We start from the raw sequence: 19,042 nt of genomic DNA, 5'->3' as shown, positions 1-19,042 counted from the left end.
CAAGACTCTTTCACACTTTTCAAACAAGCTTGTCACAGTTTCTCAGAGCATCATGAATCTGGTGAAACTGCATATTCTGCGACTCTAGTTTCACTGAAGCTTCAGCCAGGTCTTGCTTTAACGTGTCTGTCTCCGGTGTTCTGGTCAACTTGGAAATTGCATCGTCTCATTCTCATTAAATCAGTTTTTCATCTTCAGCTGGAGTTTTCTTTGGGTTTTGGCCGTGCCTGTCTCCCTCGCGCTGCTGTGAGTGATGGAGGCATTAGCACACTCCACCCCGGAGGGGCTGTGCTAAGCCATGAGCAGGATAGTTCCTGTGCCCGAGAGCGGGGTGCTCGCTGGTGGAATTGCTGGAGATGTGAGGCCAAGCTGTGATAAGTAAGAATTAGGAGTGTCTGGTGATGTTGTGAGTTGTGTTTCCTTCTGCTGCTCATGTGACGCGTGTTGTCTGTGTCTCATCATAGCCCGGCCGTGCTCCGCTCCTGCTATTGCAGCCCCGGCATCGTGGCCTGCGCTGTGTCTCCGTGTCCTTCCAGCACGTTTTCCAGGTTTACTGAAAGGCAGGGTCTCCCCTTCACCATCCAAACAGCTGCAAATGAAAGAAGCCCACCAGAGGCTACGTTGTGCTGTGCTGATGGGCCTGACTAACACTGCTGCGTGCGCCGTAAATACCGCAGAATACCATATTTTATTTTGACCAAGCTTTCTTTTTCGCCCCTAGAAGCATCCCACCCAGCAGCACTGCAGGTTTGCTTGCAAGTGCTTCGGCTGCAAGCGCTGCTTCTTGGCCAGCTGCTGCCGGAGGCTGGGATGCCCCAAAGCTGCCAGTGAATTGCAGCAAAAGCGGACGTTGCTGTCCCTCCTGTCCCACCTGCATCTCCAGCGCCGTCTGCGTGGCTGTGCCAGCAGCTGACGCCGTGCACGGCCGCAGCTCTGTGGGGAATTGTGTCCAGTAGCCCCGGGCCCGGGGCTGGCAGCACCCCTGAGTGCCCTGGGCAGGCAGGTGGGGAGCAGGCCAGATTTGTCTGTCCGGATTTGTCCGTCTGGGTGTTCTCTGAGGCACTCGATGACCCGCGTGGATCGGGTGTCAGGCCTGGAATAGCCCCGCCGGAGCAGGGAGCCTGTCTACAGGCTTAGCCAGGATATTTATAAACCCCTGGTTCTGTGGCTGTTCTGCGAGCAGTGCAGCAGGATGGTGCTCGTCGTGGCCCCAGTGCAGGGGTCAGGGATGTTTCCCCTCCTGAGCTTGGTTTCTCTGTCTGGGACTGGCTGTGACAGCTCGCCTGGCTGCAGGAGAGACCAAATTGCTTTCCTTTCCCACTGTATTTTTGACAGGGGTTTGCTGGCACTGCGTCCGTCCCGCGCTGCCCTTCCTCCTCCATCCCCTTCTTGCCAGGGACTCATGTTGGGGTGCGAGGCTGGATTCTTGTGGGGAGGCCGGAGCAGCTCTGTGTGTAAAGCAGAGAAATTCCCTCATATCAGTGTCAGCAGAAGAGACCGGCACCAGCTTAAATTAATTCCCAGGGCTTTCAAGGTATTTTTTTTCCCCGTGACAGCTCCTGAGGAACATGCTCAGTAATAGCTCGGCATCCCTGGCACGGGGCTGGGCAGGAGGGAGAGAGATGTCTCCCTATTTCCACAGGCTCTTGGCCACCAGCACTTTAACCCTCTGCCCACCGACATTTGCAGAGTCCCACGCAGCAGCAGCTCTGCACGGAGGGGGAGAAACAGGGAGGCCGTCCAGCGGGGAGGTGACAGCTACAGCCGAGTTAAAGCAGTGACGATGGTTGTCGTCCTGACTGATGTCGGGCAGGCTGAGATTTTCCACATGCCTCGGAGCCGGGCAGTGGGATGTGGGCAGGCAGACAGGGACGGGGCGCTGACTTCTGCGATAGCGTGAGAATGCTGCCGCACCGCCGGTGATCGGACGGGAGCTGGTGGGTGTCGGTGATGTGGCAGCGTCTGTGCACGCTCTCAAAGGGTACCTGAGCTGGACGGGGTTGTGGTTTAGGGGTGCCTGAAGAGGGAATGAGCTCTTCCTCCAGCTAGGATCATCATCGCAGACTAGGGGTAGGTTCCTGGAGGGTGTGATTCAGAAATAAATTGATGTAGATTATTTTCCTTTGATTCATTAGGGAGGGAAATATGAGCAAAGCCCAAGAGCGAGGACTCCTCAGGACCTCTGGCACTCGCTTGGCCAAGCATTGCCCTCGCCTCTGGCCAGCTGGTCAGTCAGGTGGGCACAGGGTGGATGCATAGTTCATCTAGAGGATTTTGAGAACTACTAATAAAAAGTGCGAAGAAAGTGCAAAATTTCTCTTATCTTAGAAAGCCAAGAACCACCTTTCATTTAGCACTTAAGCGTTCCAGTGCATTTTGGACAAGACTTTTAAAGATACCTGGGGGCCTGATTCACAGGGTTACCTGTACAAATACTGACCTCTACAACTGGACATTTGTGTAGGCAAATGTCACTGGCACTAGAGATGTGCCTGTTCCATTCATTGGTGCAATATTCATCTTTTCCTCTTCTCTGTCCACAGGGGATTTCCAGCCTATTTGCATCGGAATAATCCCGTTTCTTGAGTGTGTGGAGCCACGGCAGGCCATTGCCCAGGGAAGGTAACTGGGTGATGGCAGCCTGGGTGGATGTGGCTCAGGCGGTCGCTGCGGCGGGCTGCGGTCCTTTGGGCAGGAGGAGCTGAGGTGGACGGTCTCTCCCAGCCGTGCTTGAGGCTCAGATCCACACAGCTGCGGTTCAGGGGCTGGAGCGAGGTCATTCAGACCTGTAAACTGGAGCTGCAAGCGCGGACGGGATGTTCTCAGGGGCTCGCCAGCGCTGGTGGAGGAGCTGGCAGGCTGACGCCAGCCATCCACGGACAAAGTGATGGAGCACAACGCGCCGTGGCAGGAGAGACAGCAGGTCCTCCCTGTCCTCTGCAGGAGAACTTCCCAGGGCCCGGCATGAGCCCACGGCATCCAGCCCACACTGCGGGAATCCCTCCCCCTCCCCGTCCCGCCATGCCCACTCCCCGGGGGCCGGTACCTGCGCTGCCGATCGCACCCGCAGCTCCGGGACGCGGGCGCTGCCCCTCACCTGCCCTCAGCGTGGGATCTGCTATGCTGGGTGACACGGCAGAAATGCGTGCGGTGTTGGAGGCCACGCTCGGGGCTGGGGGCAGGGGGGATGGGAATTCATTAGCAGTGCCTCTTTTAATCAAGAGGCAGGTGCTGCTTCTCCTTGGGTCCCGGGACGAGGTGAGTGGTGGAAGTCGCTGCAGGCGTGCACCCTGAGTGGGGAGAGAATGGGGCTAATGATGTTTGAGAGGTGTCCATACCAGGGAGAGGAAGGAGCTATTTAGGGTGCCCTCACAGGGGGTAAGATGTTGCAGAATAGACAAATCGAGAAGGTACCCAGGGAAAGCCCCTTGGGGGGAAGCCCCCGAGCAATGCCCAGCCTCGGAGCTCGCAAAGCCAGGTGGCACAGCCCACACTGGGGCAGGGGGATGCCGTGTTCTCCTCCAGCTCTGACTCGCCGATAGTGAAATGTGAATCGTAGTGCAAAAAAAAACTACATTTCCCAGTTTCCCTTGCAGCCCAGGGGAATAAGCAATTGGAAGATTTAAATAGACCAGGCCAGAAGCAACCAACATTTGGCACAACGCTTTTCCCTCCTCTTCTTCCAATCTATTGGCTGTTTAACCTTTTTCCCTGGCACTGGAGTGGCTGCCAAGCCTGGCATTAATTTTCCTTCCAAGCTTGCTAGGCCCACGAAGTAAACAGCCATGTGCATTCCTTACTCTATATTTAACAGCTGCAGTCTGTGCTGGGGGCAACTGCAACAGAGGGGAACCTTTGTGGCTTCCCAAATTCACAGCTCGTGAGGGTGGGAGTGGGGGAAGCTTTCTGCAGGGAGAAGAGGGATTTCTCTCCCTCCCGGTATTTGCAAAGCAGGTCGCGTTAAAGAGAGACTGCAATGCCAGCATCCCAGCCGCGGTCCAGGGCAAGAGACAGGAACAATGTCCTCAACAGGGCTGAGTTCCTCTCCCTGAATCAGCCCTTGAAGGGGAACCAGGAGAGCAGGAGCTCCGGCAGGAAGCAGAGCGGCCAGGCTGGGGCAGCTGGTGCCCAGAACAGCAACCCCAAGGAGCGGAGGCAGTCGCAGCAGCTGCCCGAAGAGGACTGCATGCAGCTCAACCCCTCCTTCAAGGGAATCGCCTTCAACTCCCTGCTGGCCATCGATATCTGCATGTCCAAGAGGCTGGGGGTGTGCGCCAACCGGGCCTCCTCCTGGGGTGGTGCCCGCTCCATGATTAACCTCCTGGGGATAACGGGGCACGGGATCCCCTGGATTGCAGGTACGCTCATCTGCCTGGTGAAGAGCAGCACGCTGGCCGGCCAAGAGGTCCTCATGAACCTGCTGCTAGGTGAGTGGCAAACCTCCCTCCCCACCGGGAAAGCCCAGCCCTGGTCACAAGGGACAGCGGCACTGGGACTCCTCCTCTGACTGCTCCCAGCCACCGATGTGGTCAGGGAGCAGGGAGTGACCTTTCGGGTGAATGCTGCACTTATCCGCCGCCTCGGTCCTGGGTACCATGGGTGATGGATGTAGCAAAAAGTTGTCTAAGAAGGATGGAGTAATCCTGGTAGCTGGTGATACCCACAGAGTAGGGGCACGTCACCAGTCCTGCATGGGGCAGGGTTGTCCAGCCAGGCCAAGGAAGTGTCTGTGATGGTGGATACCAGCAACAATGTCTTTTATTTAATCTATGGTCATCTGGCTTGGTGGTTTGATAGGTGGGGAAAACATAAAGATTTTAATATTTGATATCTGAACCAATTCACGAGGGTATCCTTGAGAAAAAAAAGATTTCCATCCCCTCGCCACCTTCTTGAACAGACCCTGGCTGCCTGTCTCAGCTGCCGCGTGATGGAGTCCTGTTTCCTTCCCTGCTGCTGTTTGATCTTGCATCCTCCTTCCCTCGAGGACCTTTCTTGCTGCTGTCCCCATTTCCGTGCGCTAATTTGACCCAGAGGCTGTGCAGACGGGCTGGGATCTTTCTGTCTCTCCTGCGAGTCCTTTCTTGTGCGGTGGTCGGTGTCCTTGTTTCTGGAGGTTGGGATGTGTTTAAGGAGTTGCCTTCTCAGTTGAGCAGGTCCCATCCCACACGCGTGGCCTGATGTCCCACCAGTGACCAGGCTGAGCTCTAGGCATAACTTGCCTTAGATCCTGGCCCCCAACCCACTCTGGCCACGTCTACCTGAGGACGTTGCTCTTCTGCCTTTGGCATGGGGCCCAGTTATCGTATTTTAACTTGTGACTAATTACTATCTCATCTGGCCGTGATCCACCCTAGTGCTTCACCCTCCTGCAAAAAAACAGCAATTGGAGCTCCCGCTTTCAGTTGATAAGAGAAATAGGAAACATTGGATTTAGGCCTTTGCTTCTCAGGGAGCCTTTTGAGCAAACATAGGGACATTTTATTTCAGAGGCACCTCAGGAAAGGGATGTCCTGTCCGCAGGGGCTGACTGTGACACGATTCAGGCTTTGCAACATGTACCCAGGCTTTTTTTTCACAAGTTCATTCTCCAGAGAGGGTCAAGATTGCGCTGAACTGGCTTGAAAAGAACAGTGGCAGCTGCCTTTTCTCCCCTCTGCCTTTGAAAGAGACTGTCCTCGTGTTGTGACATCTAATGAAGGGAGGCTGTTGCAGGGAAGAGGCCAGAATAGCATTGGCGTGATGCAGAGCCTGCCGACATCAGCAGTTCTTCCAGGGGCTCCCCGGAGTGCTGGGTCAACCTCTCTCTGAGAAAAGAAGCTCCATTTAAAAGGGCACAAGGATGAAATAGTAGGTGACTAACATCAACCAGCACAGTTTCCAGATGTCTCTTGACCCAAGAACCTTTGATGGTTTTGGAGCCTGAAAACTGACCTCTTTGACTCCAAAATATTTGGGATCCTTATGAAGAGCTAAAGTCGCCTTTGGCTTAAAGACAAGAAAGGTTTTTTTGCCTTTTTGTTGCCATGTGAAGAGGCCAAATGCAAAGCCACCTGCGGGTCGCGTTGAAACTTTGAGTATCGGGTGGTCACTGGGAGAGCTCAGCCCTGCAGCTCTCACTACCTGCATCTCCAGGTCTCCTGAGCTGAAATGTGGTGCCTGGGGACAATTCTGGGGGGGTTCTGAAGTCTTGCTTCCTTGCCTAGACACACTCCTCCCATCCCTCTTCTCCACCTGCCAAGAAAGAAAATAGTTAAATTGTGTGAAGGAGTAGTTTATGTGACTTGACAGTTCTGTAGGTCTGGCAGCCTCCAAAGAGCCAACGCTGCCCTCCGAGAGACAACGCTGACTGGTGGGACTGACCAAGGTGCCCTGAACCTCCCTTGCCAGAGTTTCCTCAGCAGGACTTGCGTCACCCCACAGAGCAGATCTCTGCTGTGAGCATGGCCTTGGTTTGATATTTAAGATTGCAGTCAGGAACTCTGAAAATCCGAGCAGCTGCTGCCGTGATACCTGCATTGCTGATGGAGGAGGGAGTCTGGCTGGGGAGTGCGGGGTTGGTGGACCTAGACAGGTCTCATGAGAAGTGGGGTCTTGTGAGTAAATATAAAGGGTATGGCATGACTACTGCACCTGGCATCCTTGGTCCCTCTTGCTGCTTTTTTCCCGTGGATCAAATCCATCAGGATGTGGTGTAAAGCCCTCCTGGATAGGTACAGGTCATAGTGAAGGGAACCTCCTGGTGCTTTCCTGGTCTCCTGGGAAGAGGGAAGCAGGGAAGTTGGGGTTGTCTATGTGTACCCCTTTCTTACCTCCCCTGGCTCTCCTCCCTTCCCCCGGCTTGCCGAGAGTTTGATACATCAAGCAGAATTTCTGATGCAGTCTCTGGGCAGGGAGCCAGCCCATCATAGAGCACTTGTTTAGGATTTGCAATCAGGCTTTCAAGGCGAGGAGACAGGAGACTGCTGAAATGGGACTGGGAACCTGGCAGAAGCACCACTGCAGATGGAGGGGGGGGTTGCTTGTGCCTGAGGAGCTCTTGGCAGGAGCTTTGCCAACACGTGGGAGCATTTCGGGTGAGGGGGTCTGACCCTGGGATGCTTCATCCATCCCAACTGCAGATGTTGATTAACAACCCCAAGCAATGTTTTCCCTCCATGTTTGTCATCTGTGATGGAATTTATTGATTCTCGTCATCATAATCTTTTCCAGCAAATGCCAAACGGCCAGAGAAGCACGCTCAGTCTGTTACTGAAAAGATGGAAGAAATCAGCTATCTGTGCCCACTGTAAAAATCCCTCTGCCAGAAGGTACTTTCAGGAAGACTATCTCAGCATTGCCAACCCTGTCTGCTGAAGAGTCAGGAAGAAAGTCTGCACCCCCCGGCCACATTGGGAAAATCATGACTGAGGAAACCCCCCAGTTTTAGAGTTAATTTTATTTGTCTGCCAGTGTTGGAACTTTTAGGACCATATGAGTTTTTCTCTGCAATCACAAAGATTTCCTGAAAGCTGAGGTGCTTAGAAAATCATTTGAACCTTGCAATTGGGCTTTCAGGGGGAAAACAGATATAAAGCTTTCACTAAAATTCCCAGATCTGCTTCAAAACCAGGCAGAAACTCTAATAAACCCTGGGGGAAGCAGTACCTTGGTTTCTGGTTCTGATCCATCTGGTGAGGATGTGGATCCAAATTTAGTGATTCATTGACTGCAAAGCCAGCAAAGAACATTTGGAGCATTGATCTAACCCACGGCAAAATACAGGCTGTAGCACATCCCTTAATTTATTCCTGTTCAATTTGTTAAGGGAAAAAACCCAAACACTCAATCTGATGTACAATTACAAGTGAGGGTGAACTTGTCAGAACCATTTCTATATTACTGCAGTGGTAGGTATTCCCACAAGCACCTTGCTTTTAGTTTGACTCTTCCCTTCATTGTGTCTGCATACCCTTGTCTCTTCAGCTGAATAGGTCTTTTAGCCAACATCTCTTCTGCCTTTCAATATTTTGGATAGTGCTCAAGTAATTTCTTCATCTCCTATTTATTAAACTAAACAGATTGATCTTGTTAGACTGATGGTCTTGCCAGGTCCCGGCACCTTCTTACTGCGATGGGGATGGAATATGGTCATCTACCCGACGTGGCCACCCCAGTGAATTCCACCTACTGTGTTTAGAGCCAAATTGCCACCTTGCTTAGTTACCTACAGTCCAGCCGTGTGCCTTTGTTGTTGGAAGGTATCTGCTTGGTTAACCCTTGCACATAAAATATGTATTTGTGCTTGGTTTGAAATACCAGGAATTAACTGGTGCTGCTTTGGTCATGGCTTTCTGAAATAGGTAATCAGACTAGGAGAAGAGAAAGCCCTGGTCTTCTCTTTGCCTGCTGTCCCAGCCCTCATCCATCACCAGCTCGCTCTGCATCCCGCTTCCGAGGGGCGGGTTGGCTCTTTGGTGCTGTCACTAAGCATTTATCGCCATCAAGTAAAGCAGTGCCACAGGCTGTGGACATATCATCACGAGCAGCGTGGCAGGCTGAGGATGGGTGGCTTGTCACAGGAGGGGGAAAGGAGGGGAGCCCAGGGTCACTTCTCTACTCTTGAAGGTCAGCAAGAAGGCAGTTCTTGCTCTCTCCAGCCTTCTCCCTGAGTACTGACCTAGCTTTTTAGTCTGAGTGGGAACCAAGCCATGTTATTCTGAGGCATAGTCCCCTTCAGAGCTGTGACTTTATCCTGAGCCATATATATATATTTATTTTTTGTCTCTCTATATATATTTATAAATGCATATATATGTCCAGGACTCTTCAGTCCCACTTTGGCAGCTTCCAAGCAAGACCAGATCGGCAGCAATGTGGTGGGTTAGGAAGGAAAGAGAGTGAGAAATGCCTTCACCAGGCCCCTCGAGACCCCACTGACCCTGCTCTAACAATACAGAGGTGCTTCAGGTATTGTCATGCTTTTCTTTGGAGTCCATGTGGTGAAAATCCAGATGGGATAGCCCATTGCTGGGAAAGGTCACTGAGTAGATTAAATGCCCAGGCAGCACAGACAGGGTCATCCTGTGGAGCCTCAGGGCTCGACAGCCCAGACCCAGCAGAGAGGCCGGGGAGTTGCATGGCAGATGGATCAGTCTGTATGCAGCAGAGCTTGCAAAGTGGAGAGCCCCAGAGATGGTTTGGGGACAGATATGATGATTTTTTCCCTTTCATTGTCCCACTGTGAGGCTGGGGATTTTCTGAGCTAGAAAGGGCAGATGATGTTTCGGCAGGGAAGGGGAAAGCAGCTCGAGAGCCTGTGCCCTGTGTGAACCATCCCCTCCTTGGAAAACCTGGCACATAGAGGATGTTCAGACCCTGTCCTGCTCCCCTCCCAGCCCTGCCAGTGCCCACTGAGATCTCAGCACATCTGCCCAGCAAGGCAGAAATGTTTAAATGTCAAGTAACCCACCATGTTTGACCCACGGTGGGTGCCAGGCAGAGGGAACAACACAGCTGCCCACTACCCGCATCCAGCACCTAGACACTAGTCCAGCCTGGCATTAAAAATTCCTCTTCATCACATCAGTCTGCTAATCTGCCTCTTGTTGTCCTGCCCAGACACAGCAGTTAAAGTCCCTGGTCCTCTGATATGTGCCATCCTCACCCTTCATCCCTTCGCAGCTGATGAGCTCAGGCATCTCTGAACAGCAAGCGATGCCCAACTCCCCTGGCTTCCCTGCCCCCCCCTTCCCTGCCTCGCCTGCTTCCTCTATAGCAAATGTATACTGTTCACTGCAGGGCAGGCTTGCAAGTCTGCAGTGTCCCTTCAGATAAAGGACAGTCAGTGACAGGCTGGGAACCATTTGTCTGTGGCTGGAGCTGGTGGTGGCAGGTATTTCCAGGGACCTGCACAGGGTGTCTATCAGACCCGTGGTCTGATCAGCCCTTTGGTACCAGGCAGCATCAAGGAGCTCAAGGTTCTGGCCAGCTACTTGGTGCTGAGGATGCTGCGAGCCCTGCAGCCATCAGCGTGCAGCCCTTGGGGAAGCTGCAGTAAGCTGAAATCCAACCCTGGCGCAGAGCGAGCAGGCAAAATGTTCCAGAGCCTGAATGCAGAGTGAAAGAGAAAAGAAGTGCGAGGGTTGTTGAATGGGAAGAGGGGGAATAAACATGGGAAATGAGTCATCCGTATGTCTGTCACTGGGAACAGCTTCCCGGTGCCCCTGCCCGTAGCTCAAAGGGGACAGTAGCTGTTTCGCTCAGGCAGAGCCAGCCCTGCTGAAGAAGCTGAGCCAGGCTCTGGCCCGAAGGGAGATTCTGAGAGATGGGTGAGTGTGTTTGCCTCTAACACGCCTTGACAGGAGCAGTGGTTGGGAAGAGGAAGGTGAGGGAGCGCTGGGCAGTGAGGTGAGTCGCTGTGGGGAGCGGCAGGCAGGAGAGCCCGTTGGGTATCCTGCTCTGGGCCAGGCGTGGTGGGAGAGGGGAATCGGGTGACGTGGCTCTTTTTCCTCCCCTTGGAAGAAATCTCCATATTTTCACCTGGGATGCAGTTCTGGTTTCACTCTCCATTTCCATCTATACAGGGATGCTGGCGGACGTGCCCGATCCGGGTTAACACACCGTGAGGTGCAATGGTTGGAGGCACTCCGAGCACCACAATTTCAGCGCCAATTTGTTTGTTTGGTTGGTTGGCTGGTTTTTCTCCTTTGCCAGTTTGCCTTATTGAAGGCAGCAGGGTGTAAAGACAAGCCTAAGCAGCACTGAGTCTGAGCAAGGAGCCCGGCATCTGTGGGCTGGGACGAGCTGTTGTTCACCAGCCCAAGGGGGTTTTCTTCCCCCCAGCTCCTCCCGCACGGTGCCGCCGTGCTTGTGCGTGCTGCAGCGCGTGGTTCTGGGCTGCGCCGATGTCACCCGCGCTGCCACCGTAGCCAGCAGGGACATTGCAAACCGTCGGAGCCCCTCTGCGAGGCAGCTGAGCCATCCCGGGGGCTGCCCAGCTCATTTTCCCCAACCGCACGAGCCCTTTTCACTGCGCTCACCCTCTCGCCTCCGTCTCGTCCCCAGGCTGTGCAGACCTCTGGCGAGGCAGCCCCGCTCAGAAACTGATGCTGAGGTACAAATCACCCAGCTCCCAGGGGCACGGTATTTCCAAGGGGAGAACTCCAGGCAGCCTGCATTTGCACTCGGGGCTGTTTCTAATCATCTAGGATATAGCAAGTCTATATTTAGTCGTTGGTGGGTTGTTTTTTTTTTTTAAATTAATTGCACAATGATGCTTTCCACCATTTTTTCACCGCCCCGTGGCCACTTACCCCATGCTGCTGCTTGTTCAGCCAAAAAATAACCTCCCCCCAAAACGCTGCAGTGTCTGATTCATTGGTTCTTCAATGTGTCACGCCATCTGTGCCTTTTGTCAGCTCTTACACCTAATAATACCACATTTGGGGAACAAACTGGAATGGAAGAGTTCAATTCCAGAGGAGGGGACCTCTTCCAGCTGCCGCCAACTCCACCGGAGAGAGGGTGAAGATGCTTTTGAAAACTGCATCTTGCATTAATGTCAACTACTCAAGGCTGCAAACAGCTCATTTTCCAGGTCAGGGAGCCTAATGCCTACAGGAGATTTGGGAAGTTTGGAAGCGGTAGGAGAGGGCATGTAAGTCAAAAGAAGAATGGAAAAAAATAAAAATTATTTCTAATTATGGAGCAGAAGAAACTGTTTCCTGGGAATAGTGACATTTTCCAGGTTTTTTTCCTGAGTGAGGTTGGCTCATCTGGGAAATGCAGGACATTCAAATCCAGCCTTGGCCCTACCCGTGGCCTCGGCGGCTGTGGCGGGGAGCACTTGCCATCTCAGCGGGGTTGGTGTGGCCTCCAGCGTGGTGGGACCCGGGTCAGAGCAGGCTGCAGGCTCTGAAGCCCAGGCGATGAGTTATCGCCCGCTTGGCTCTGCTTTGTAAGGGGGCTGGGGCTGGCAGGGGAGGCTGTCTGGTGCACATCTGCTCCCACTCTTGGGTGCCTCCTGAGCGCACGGGATGAGCTCGCTCTTCGTTCCTGGGCATTTACCTTCCCCTTTTCCTCTCTCCATGTGCTCAGCTGCAGTTTTGGGAGGCCGAGTCCAGCTTGTGACTCTGTTTCTGATCCCAGTCTCCCAGGCTGGGCTCTGGAGAGCAGCCTTGTCTCATCGGAGCAGCCCCATGTGTGTGAAGTCATGTGAATCATGGCTGCAGGAGCAGATGAGGCCAAGGGCTTTTTTGGCTTTCTCCATTTTTCCTCCCCGGCTCTGCCCCCTGCACTTCACCCAGGTTGTTTTCAGCTGTGGTTTTGATAACATGTTTATACAAACATCTCAGTTGGAATTTGCCTCTGGCCCTGGAGACGCTGCCTGGCTCCAACCTGGGGCAGGCGATGCCCCCCGAGGGTGCTCACCCCATCCTCAGCCTCTTTCAGCCCTGCCTCCGTAAGGGATGGCAGCAAAGATGGCACCTCGGGCATTGGGACAGAAAGGACCTGATGGTGACAGGGGATGTCCAACTGTTTCGACTTCTCTTAAATACGAGCTTTGGGGTTTGGCTTGGTTCTGCCGCGACGATGCTTCAGGTTCGTCCTTGTGCCCAACCTGCGCAGGCTCGCCGCTCCGCTCGCCTCTCCACTCTTAATGGGCTCCCAATGTTTGGTGGTGGGAGCAAGGCAGGCAACTGTTTTCCTTTTCTTATTAATAGATATAAAGTATCTGCCCAGGGGGCTCACTTTCAGTTCATTTACTGTGCATCTGATGCCAGATGTTGGCTATTTACAATACCAAGGTGATCTCTGATGCTAAAATTGTTGCAGGCAGACAAGACTTGCTCTTTGGGTTTGTGCTTTAAGGAAGTTTTAGATCTTAATAGAGCTTTTTGTAATCAGATGGTTTTGCAGTGGAAATCTGAAGGATTGTTTCCTCTAACACCAGGTCAAAGGGGAAATTCTGTATCTTTCAGAAAAACGTGCAAGGAGTGATGGGCAAGAGATAATCCTTCCTTTGGTCTTTTAAATCCAGCACTACCTGGATTTAACATCTAATGCTGCCTCTGTTTTATAGCCAATGCTGCCTGGATCTGGGGGAGGGACATGATGAAAAAATGCTTAAAATTAAAATTTCTTGCTCTTCTCATCTCACCCCTCGGTCAGGTGGCACTCTGCCATCACTGCTACACCTCTGACAGACCCGTCTGCCTCCAGAGAGGAGCGTTGCGCAAAGTGCAGGCTGGTAAATCAGCTCCAGGCTCCCTTCTGCCGTCTCTCCTGGGGCTGTATTTCCTCCAGCCTGAAGGATTTGCACATCTCTGTGTTAGGGACAGGGGAAGGGCAGACCGAAGGTGACAATGCTGGTTTGCAGGTGGCTGGGGCTGCGCTGACAGATGCAAGGCTAAGGGGCTACGGATGAAACCATTTTGGTAGCCAGCAGGCCACCTTTCCCAGTTCAGACACACCCACCTGCAGCTGGACCCCCCAAGGATGCCCTTAAGAAAGTTAACCCCTTAACTGCGTAACACTGGCATGGATGTTCCCGTCTAAGGAGGAAGGATTTGGTTTGCATTAAGGGGGAAAAAGCAAGCGAGCTGAAGTCCAAGCAGGTGTGGGGGTGAAGGAAATGGAAGGGTGTATGGCCCGGGTCGGGGATGCTGAGCGATGCACCGTCTGTATCTGTTTCTGAAGGCTGGGATGTTGGCAGTGCTGTCGGCGGCGGTGCTGCGTGCTGATTCACTCTGGCAGCGCCTGGTTGCAGCAGCAGCAGCAGCAGGAGAGGGCAGGGGCACGGGGATTTGTGGGGGCTCTGCTGAGACCCAGAGCTGGGCAAGGCGGTGGGACCCCCTGTGCCTCGGGGGCTGGGGCAGGGCGGGCTGCTGGGGCCGTCTCATAAATAAGTTCCTTCATAGAAGGAACAGAAAGTGCAGGGGGAAGTAACAGAGAAAGGACCAGACGGAGGGATCTTTGGTTTTGTTTTGTTTTGTTTTTTTTAACGGCAAATTAACCCCCGGTTTTAATACTGTCATGCCTTCAGATCTTGAAATGTGGGCAAACGAGGCTTTCTGCTTTCCATGCATCATTTGACGAAAATCAAACCTAGCAGTACTGAAGGCCCATTTTATTCATCTTCTGAATGAAAAGATTATTAAAGCAGCTCTTTGGTTTGTTCTCCATGCCCTGAACACCTCCATGCACACACGCTTGTATCCCTCAAGTTGCCCTGACATCACCTTTGACCGTAAAAAAATCTTCTAAGTGTGAAATACTGACAGACAGAGGGGAAGACCACGCGTTGCTAAAGCACATGGCATTTGTGCTACTGATCTACGGGCGGATTTGGTGGGGAACGGTCTGTAGCAGTTATATTGAACACCATGGAGGAGACACTGGGGATTCTTTGGGGTGCCCAGACTGGTTTCTGTGTCCTGGCTGGGCTCCTCAGCAATGCAATAAGCTGCTGACTTCAGCAGAGGCAGCTGGGGCCAGAGTCTTCTCTTGGCAGCGCTGGTGCATCATCTCTCGGAAACGAACGCGCGAGTCCGGGCTCCCGGGATTGTGTCCCAGAGCTTTGGCTCTCGCCCAGCTCTTGTCCGGGGCGAGACGGGGCTTGATGGGCAGTGCAGCTGATGAGCTCTGAAAACCAGCTCCTGAAGCACTTTGCTGAATCGGGGCCGCGGGGGGGGTCACCTTGGTGGGGTGACAAGCCAGGCTGGGGGGGATTTAGGAAGCCCAGCGCGAGCAGAGCCGTGCGGCCCCGTCAGGGCCGGCCAGCCCCAGCGCTTCGTTAGCCTCGGCGGCTGCTGACGGCATTCGGCCTGAACAGGAAACTGCGGTGAGTGGCTGCTCCAGGGCTCTGCAGCCTGTGTTTGAAATTCCTCCCTCCCTTCTCCCTGCAGGCCAGCCCCTTAAAAAAAAAAAAAAAACAAAAACAAAACAAACAAAAAAAAAAAAAAAAAAAAAAAAAAAAAAACAGCAAATCTCAAAATGCAAAGAACCGCTCCGCTGAGTGCTCGGGTCCCCCACTGTGGGGTGCAGACCCCCCCCTGCTCTCTCCCTGGCTGCTGGTCACATCAGGCAGGCTCTGTTCAGAGTCCCTGGTGGTCCTTGTCCCCCTGAGCCCATCGCTACTGCTACAGGGCCAGTGTTGTGACCAGCCTCCTTGTATCCCTCTGCCACCTGCAGCCTTGCCACCTCTTTTCAGGTGCCACCTGTAAACTTTTCCTTCATGTCAGCCTCCTGCTTCTTGTTGTGTTTAAGCTGGAGTCGCGCTGCTGCCTGGGCCTCTGTTCCTGCTAGTGAGGAGCTGGTGCCCAGACGTTTTCCTCTGCTCCATGTCCTCTCCATAGCTCCGAGATCCCAGAGTGGCTTGGGCAGGACCTGCTGGGCAGGAGGTCCAGGGAGGTCCTGCTGTCTCCCTTCCCCATGCAAGATGCCCTGCAGACAAGGAAGAAAAATAGCCCTCCCATAAGGAGAGAGTTTAGCCAGGAAAAATATCAGCTCCTTCCTAAAGAGATGCTGGGGGCTGGCTGCGCAGAGGTGGCACGCTGCGGGAAGCGGGCGAGCAGAGCTGCCGTGACAGCTCCTCACTTCCCAGCTCCTGCCGGGAGGAGCTGCCTGTCTCCGATGAGCTGCCGTCTCATTTCCCATCCCCGCCACTGCCGCACTCCCATCCATCCTCCTGAAACCTTGTCAGCTCTCAAGGAACGGTCTTTATCAGGGCCCAGGAACCAGGCAACTGGCCCCACGCATTCCTGCCGGGGGAGCAGGCTGTGCTCGTCATGGTCTATATTTCCTTGTCATTGCTGCGAGGAGCTGAAATCAGCACTCTGAGTAATTAGGAGGGCTGGGGAAAAGCAGATGATGGGATTATAGAAAAATAAAATTGATGCTAGGAAAAAGAAATGACAGTACCTGTTGGCTGGGGCGAAGGGGGTGGGATGAAGAGGAGGATGATGAAGGCAAGTGCTGGTGTGTTTCACTCCCAAAGCACTTAAGGAAGAAAGGTGATTTGGTGTGGAGATCTGCAGCTGCAGGAATGGTCCCTCTGCTGCCACAAGCCTGGGTTTGCTCAGGCCGGGAGGTGTGTTACTCCCTGCCACGTTTGTGCAGGGAAGGGAGGTGCAATGGTGTGAAAGTGAGAGGAGGGAGGGAGAAAGTGAGAGGCAAGGAGAAGCAAGAAATGGCTTGTGGGTGTTCAGCACTTCAGCAGAGGCTGAGGGATAGGCGGGAGACATCCAGGTACTTCAACGTACCCAGGTGCTGTTTCTAACGCAGAAGCCCTTTGTCTTTATTGCATGGCTTTCTCCTTGGCTCACAGTCTCTTAATGTTCTTTTCTTAGTGGAATCTGCCAGTGCGGTGCGATCCGGCTGGCTGGCTCTGGGCAGAAGGGAGGTGGTGGGCTTGGGAGAGGACAAAGAACGACACCAGAAAGTGCTGTGGGGCACCTTTCCTCCCACCGACTGCTCACCGCAGCCTGGTCACCCCAGCCCTGAGCCACCCCAAGCAGGCATACGTCCCTGCTGCACAAGGTTTCTAAAGCATGGGGTGGAGGACAGAAACAGAGACACCTAGTCTGGTGGTTTGACGCCAAAAGAGTTTTAATTTTAGCTTTGCCAGTTGCTCTCTTCCTCCCCAGGCGGATCACTTGCCTCTGCAGTTTGGGTTTCTCCTCTGTGAGATGGTGATAATGGTACTTGCCTTCTCCATGGGTGAACTGGGAGGGTTAATTAACATTTGGGTGGTGATCTGAGGATGGGGGGGTGGCTGTGTGCAGCTGAACCGTGGACACCTGGCTGGAACCGAACCCAAACCTTTAAATAAAGACAGCAACAATCCTTGAATGTTCTGCCTTGAAAATTGCCCTTGACTCTGCTTCTGCCTCTGACCTTTGCCTCCTCGTCTCTCATTTTGTAGCCCTGCTCCTGGACATCATGATTGTGGCTGGTTTGCAGAAGTTGGCCAAGCGGAAGGGCCCGTACGACATCAACCCTGGCTTGTTGGACTACCTGACCATGGACACCTACGCATTTCCAGCCGGGCATGCCAGCCGAGCAGCCATGCTCTCCAAGTTCTTCCTCAACCACCTGGTCTTGGCCATCCCTCTCCGGATCCTGTTGGTCCTCTGGGCCCTCTGCGTGGGCTTTTCCCGCGTCATGATCGGACGGCACCACATCACAGATGTCCTGTCTGGCTTTGTTTTTGGCTACTTACAGTTCAGGCTGGTGGAGTTGATATGGATGTCTTCCAACACGTGTCAGATGTTGATATCCATCTGGTGAACGTGGGGGACTTGAGGCCTTTCCACTGGAAACTAGCAGATACTTTAAGTCTCCCTCCCAGTATTTTCTACATGTTGTTTGTTGGAAGCAGTTGTAACTTCCATGAGTAGTGGCATTTTTTAATGTTGCTTCCCTACCTGGAAAAAAAAAAAAAGAGTTTCTTGCGATGGATTGGGTTTTATCAATCAAGGGCCATACCTGTGTTTTGGCCATATTCTTAAACTGTGTTTGGACAGCAACCTAATTAAGCTTTACCGGTGAGAGAAATGAGCTACGTCTGCATAGTTTGGGTGGTTCACATCAGCACCTTGATATGTCCTCAGGATGGGCAGTGCCTGAGAGCTTCCTGAGAACATGTTCGTTAACTTTTTTGAGGCTAAATGATTTTGGCCACAGTGCTTTTTCTTTTTGTAAGCCCAGCAGTTGTGTCTTGTACAGAGTCAGGACACTGCCGGCACTTCACAGATAATAAATAATCGTAAAAATCCTGCGCTGTTTGGTTCTTATCATGAGGGAAGGGACAAAAGCCAGTTCAGTGTAGCTTTGAGATACATGTTCAACTTAGAGTAGGTCCTGCAGTCTCGCTGACTGAGGGGATGCAAATGTTCACTTCAGTGGTTTTCTTTGGGTGGGGTGGACCTAGATGGGTGCTCAGGACGCTGAAGGTGGCATGCTGAAGCCAGTATTTCAGCTGCTGCTCAAAAATATGGTCTGTGAGGGTGTGCAGGAGGTTTTTGGTCTGGTAAAGGACAAATACAAGTTGCCCATTTTCATCCTTATAGAAGGTAACTGAATAGGCATTGTGCTGGATCGCGGTGATTCTGCAAAGCAGGTCCAGATACACAGCAAAGAGTCTTTTTCTATCTCTTCATGACCATCATTTTATAATTATGCCAAAAGACGCTGTAGATGGGAATTTTCAAGGTAAGTCTTGTACAGCATTGACTGTTTTCTGGTACATCCAGCAAGGTCGGTGAGCTAGAGGGCAGGGAGGCAGGACTGCCTGTACCCCTGCCTCTGCTCGCTTGGCTGTAACCTCGTTACAGAGGTAAATTCTGAATGTTTCTGTGTCTCACCCCATATGAAATGAGGAGAGCACTCCTGACCTTCCTTGATAGCAAGGCTGAGCTAATTGATGCCTGCGAGCCTGTCTGAGATTACTGAATATAGAGTTTGATGCCCAGACACGGTGCTGTTGCTTTCTGTTATTGACAAGTAGCCACCTTGAAACCTGGCTGATCTTCACCCAGGTGAAGGCCGTGCTCAACGTGGTGTCTCTGGAATGCATCACCCCTCACGACTGGCTAAGAAAATCCCATAGTTTGCACAGAACTTTCCATTTCTCTGTGGTTGCTCTGGTTTTAGAAGAGAGTTTGATGTTTGGCAGGTGATGGACACTACCAGACTCAGCACCTTCCCTGGTTGGATGTATCCTGCAGAAGGAAGGGATCCCGTCATTCCTGCCCTCCTGTCTATCCCAAGTGAGCAAAACGCATCTGTTTTGCAAGGCCAGGGAGCAACCAGCCAGGTCTTGTGCTCTCATCTATCTCTGCATGTTGGGGAGCCTCTTCCTACAGAGGCTGCTGGTGAGGAGGAGACATTCAGATAATGACTGTTGCACGCTGCTAACATTTGTTGCTCTTTGATAATTAATATGAAAATAAGCTAAACAGAAAATCTATCCCTGGCACGCGTCTCCAGCTGGGATGTCAGTGCAGAGCCCTGGCAGCCACTGACTTCCCGTGTGCCTGCTCCGGGGCCGGAGCAGAAG

The 19,042-nt window shown here is 52.9% G+C and overlaps 1 protein-coding gene across 1 annotated transcript; it reads left to right on the top strand.

Moving 5' to 3' along the window:
* Positions 1–2,588: 2,588 nt before the first annotated feature.
* Positions 2,589–17,759, top strand: PLPP7 (phospholipid phosphatase 7 (inactive)). Its single transcript, XM_033012052.2, has 3 exons — positions 2,589–2,622; positions 3,955–4,427; positions 16,907–17,759. The coding sequence occupies exons 2-3, from the start codon at positions 3,977–3,979 to the stop codon at positions 17,269–17,271; spliced, it is 816 nt and encodes a 271-aa protein (XP_032867943.1). The 5' UTR covers positions 2,589–2,622; positions 3,955–3,976; the 3' UTR covers positions 17,272–17,759.
* Positions 17,760–19,042: the final 1,283 nt, after the last annotated feature.

This window comes from Tyto alba, unplaced genomic scaffold (genome assembly GCF_018691265.1).
Source record: "Tyto alba isolate M040663 unplaced genomic scaffold, T.alba_DEE_v4.0 Super-Scaffold_11, whole genome shotgun sequence".
Lineage (NCBI taxonomy): Eukaryota > Metazoa > Chordata > Aves > Strigiformes > Tytonidae > Tyto > Tyto alba.
Note: the sequence above shows the minus strand (reverse complement) of the source record. Positions and strands in the feature narration are given on the sequence as shown.

Excerpts from the sequence above, each read along its gene's own strand:
- PLPP7 (XM_033012052.2), top strand. The coding sequence starts at position 3,977 with ATGCCAGCATCCCAGCCGCGGTCCAGGGCAAGAGACAGGAACAATGTC. Across the intron at positions 4,428-16,906 it reads CCTCATGAACCTGCTGCTAG|CCCTGCTCCTGGACATCATG; the intron begins GTGAGTGGCAAA and ends CTCATTTTGTAG.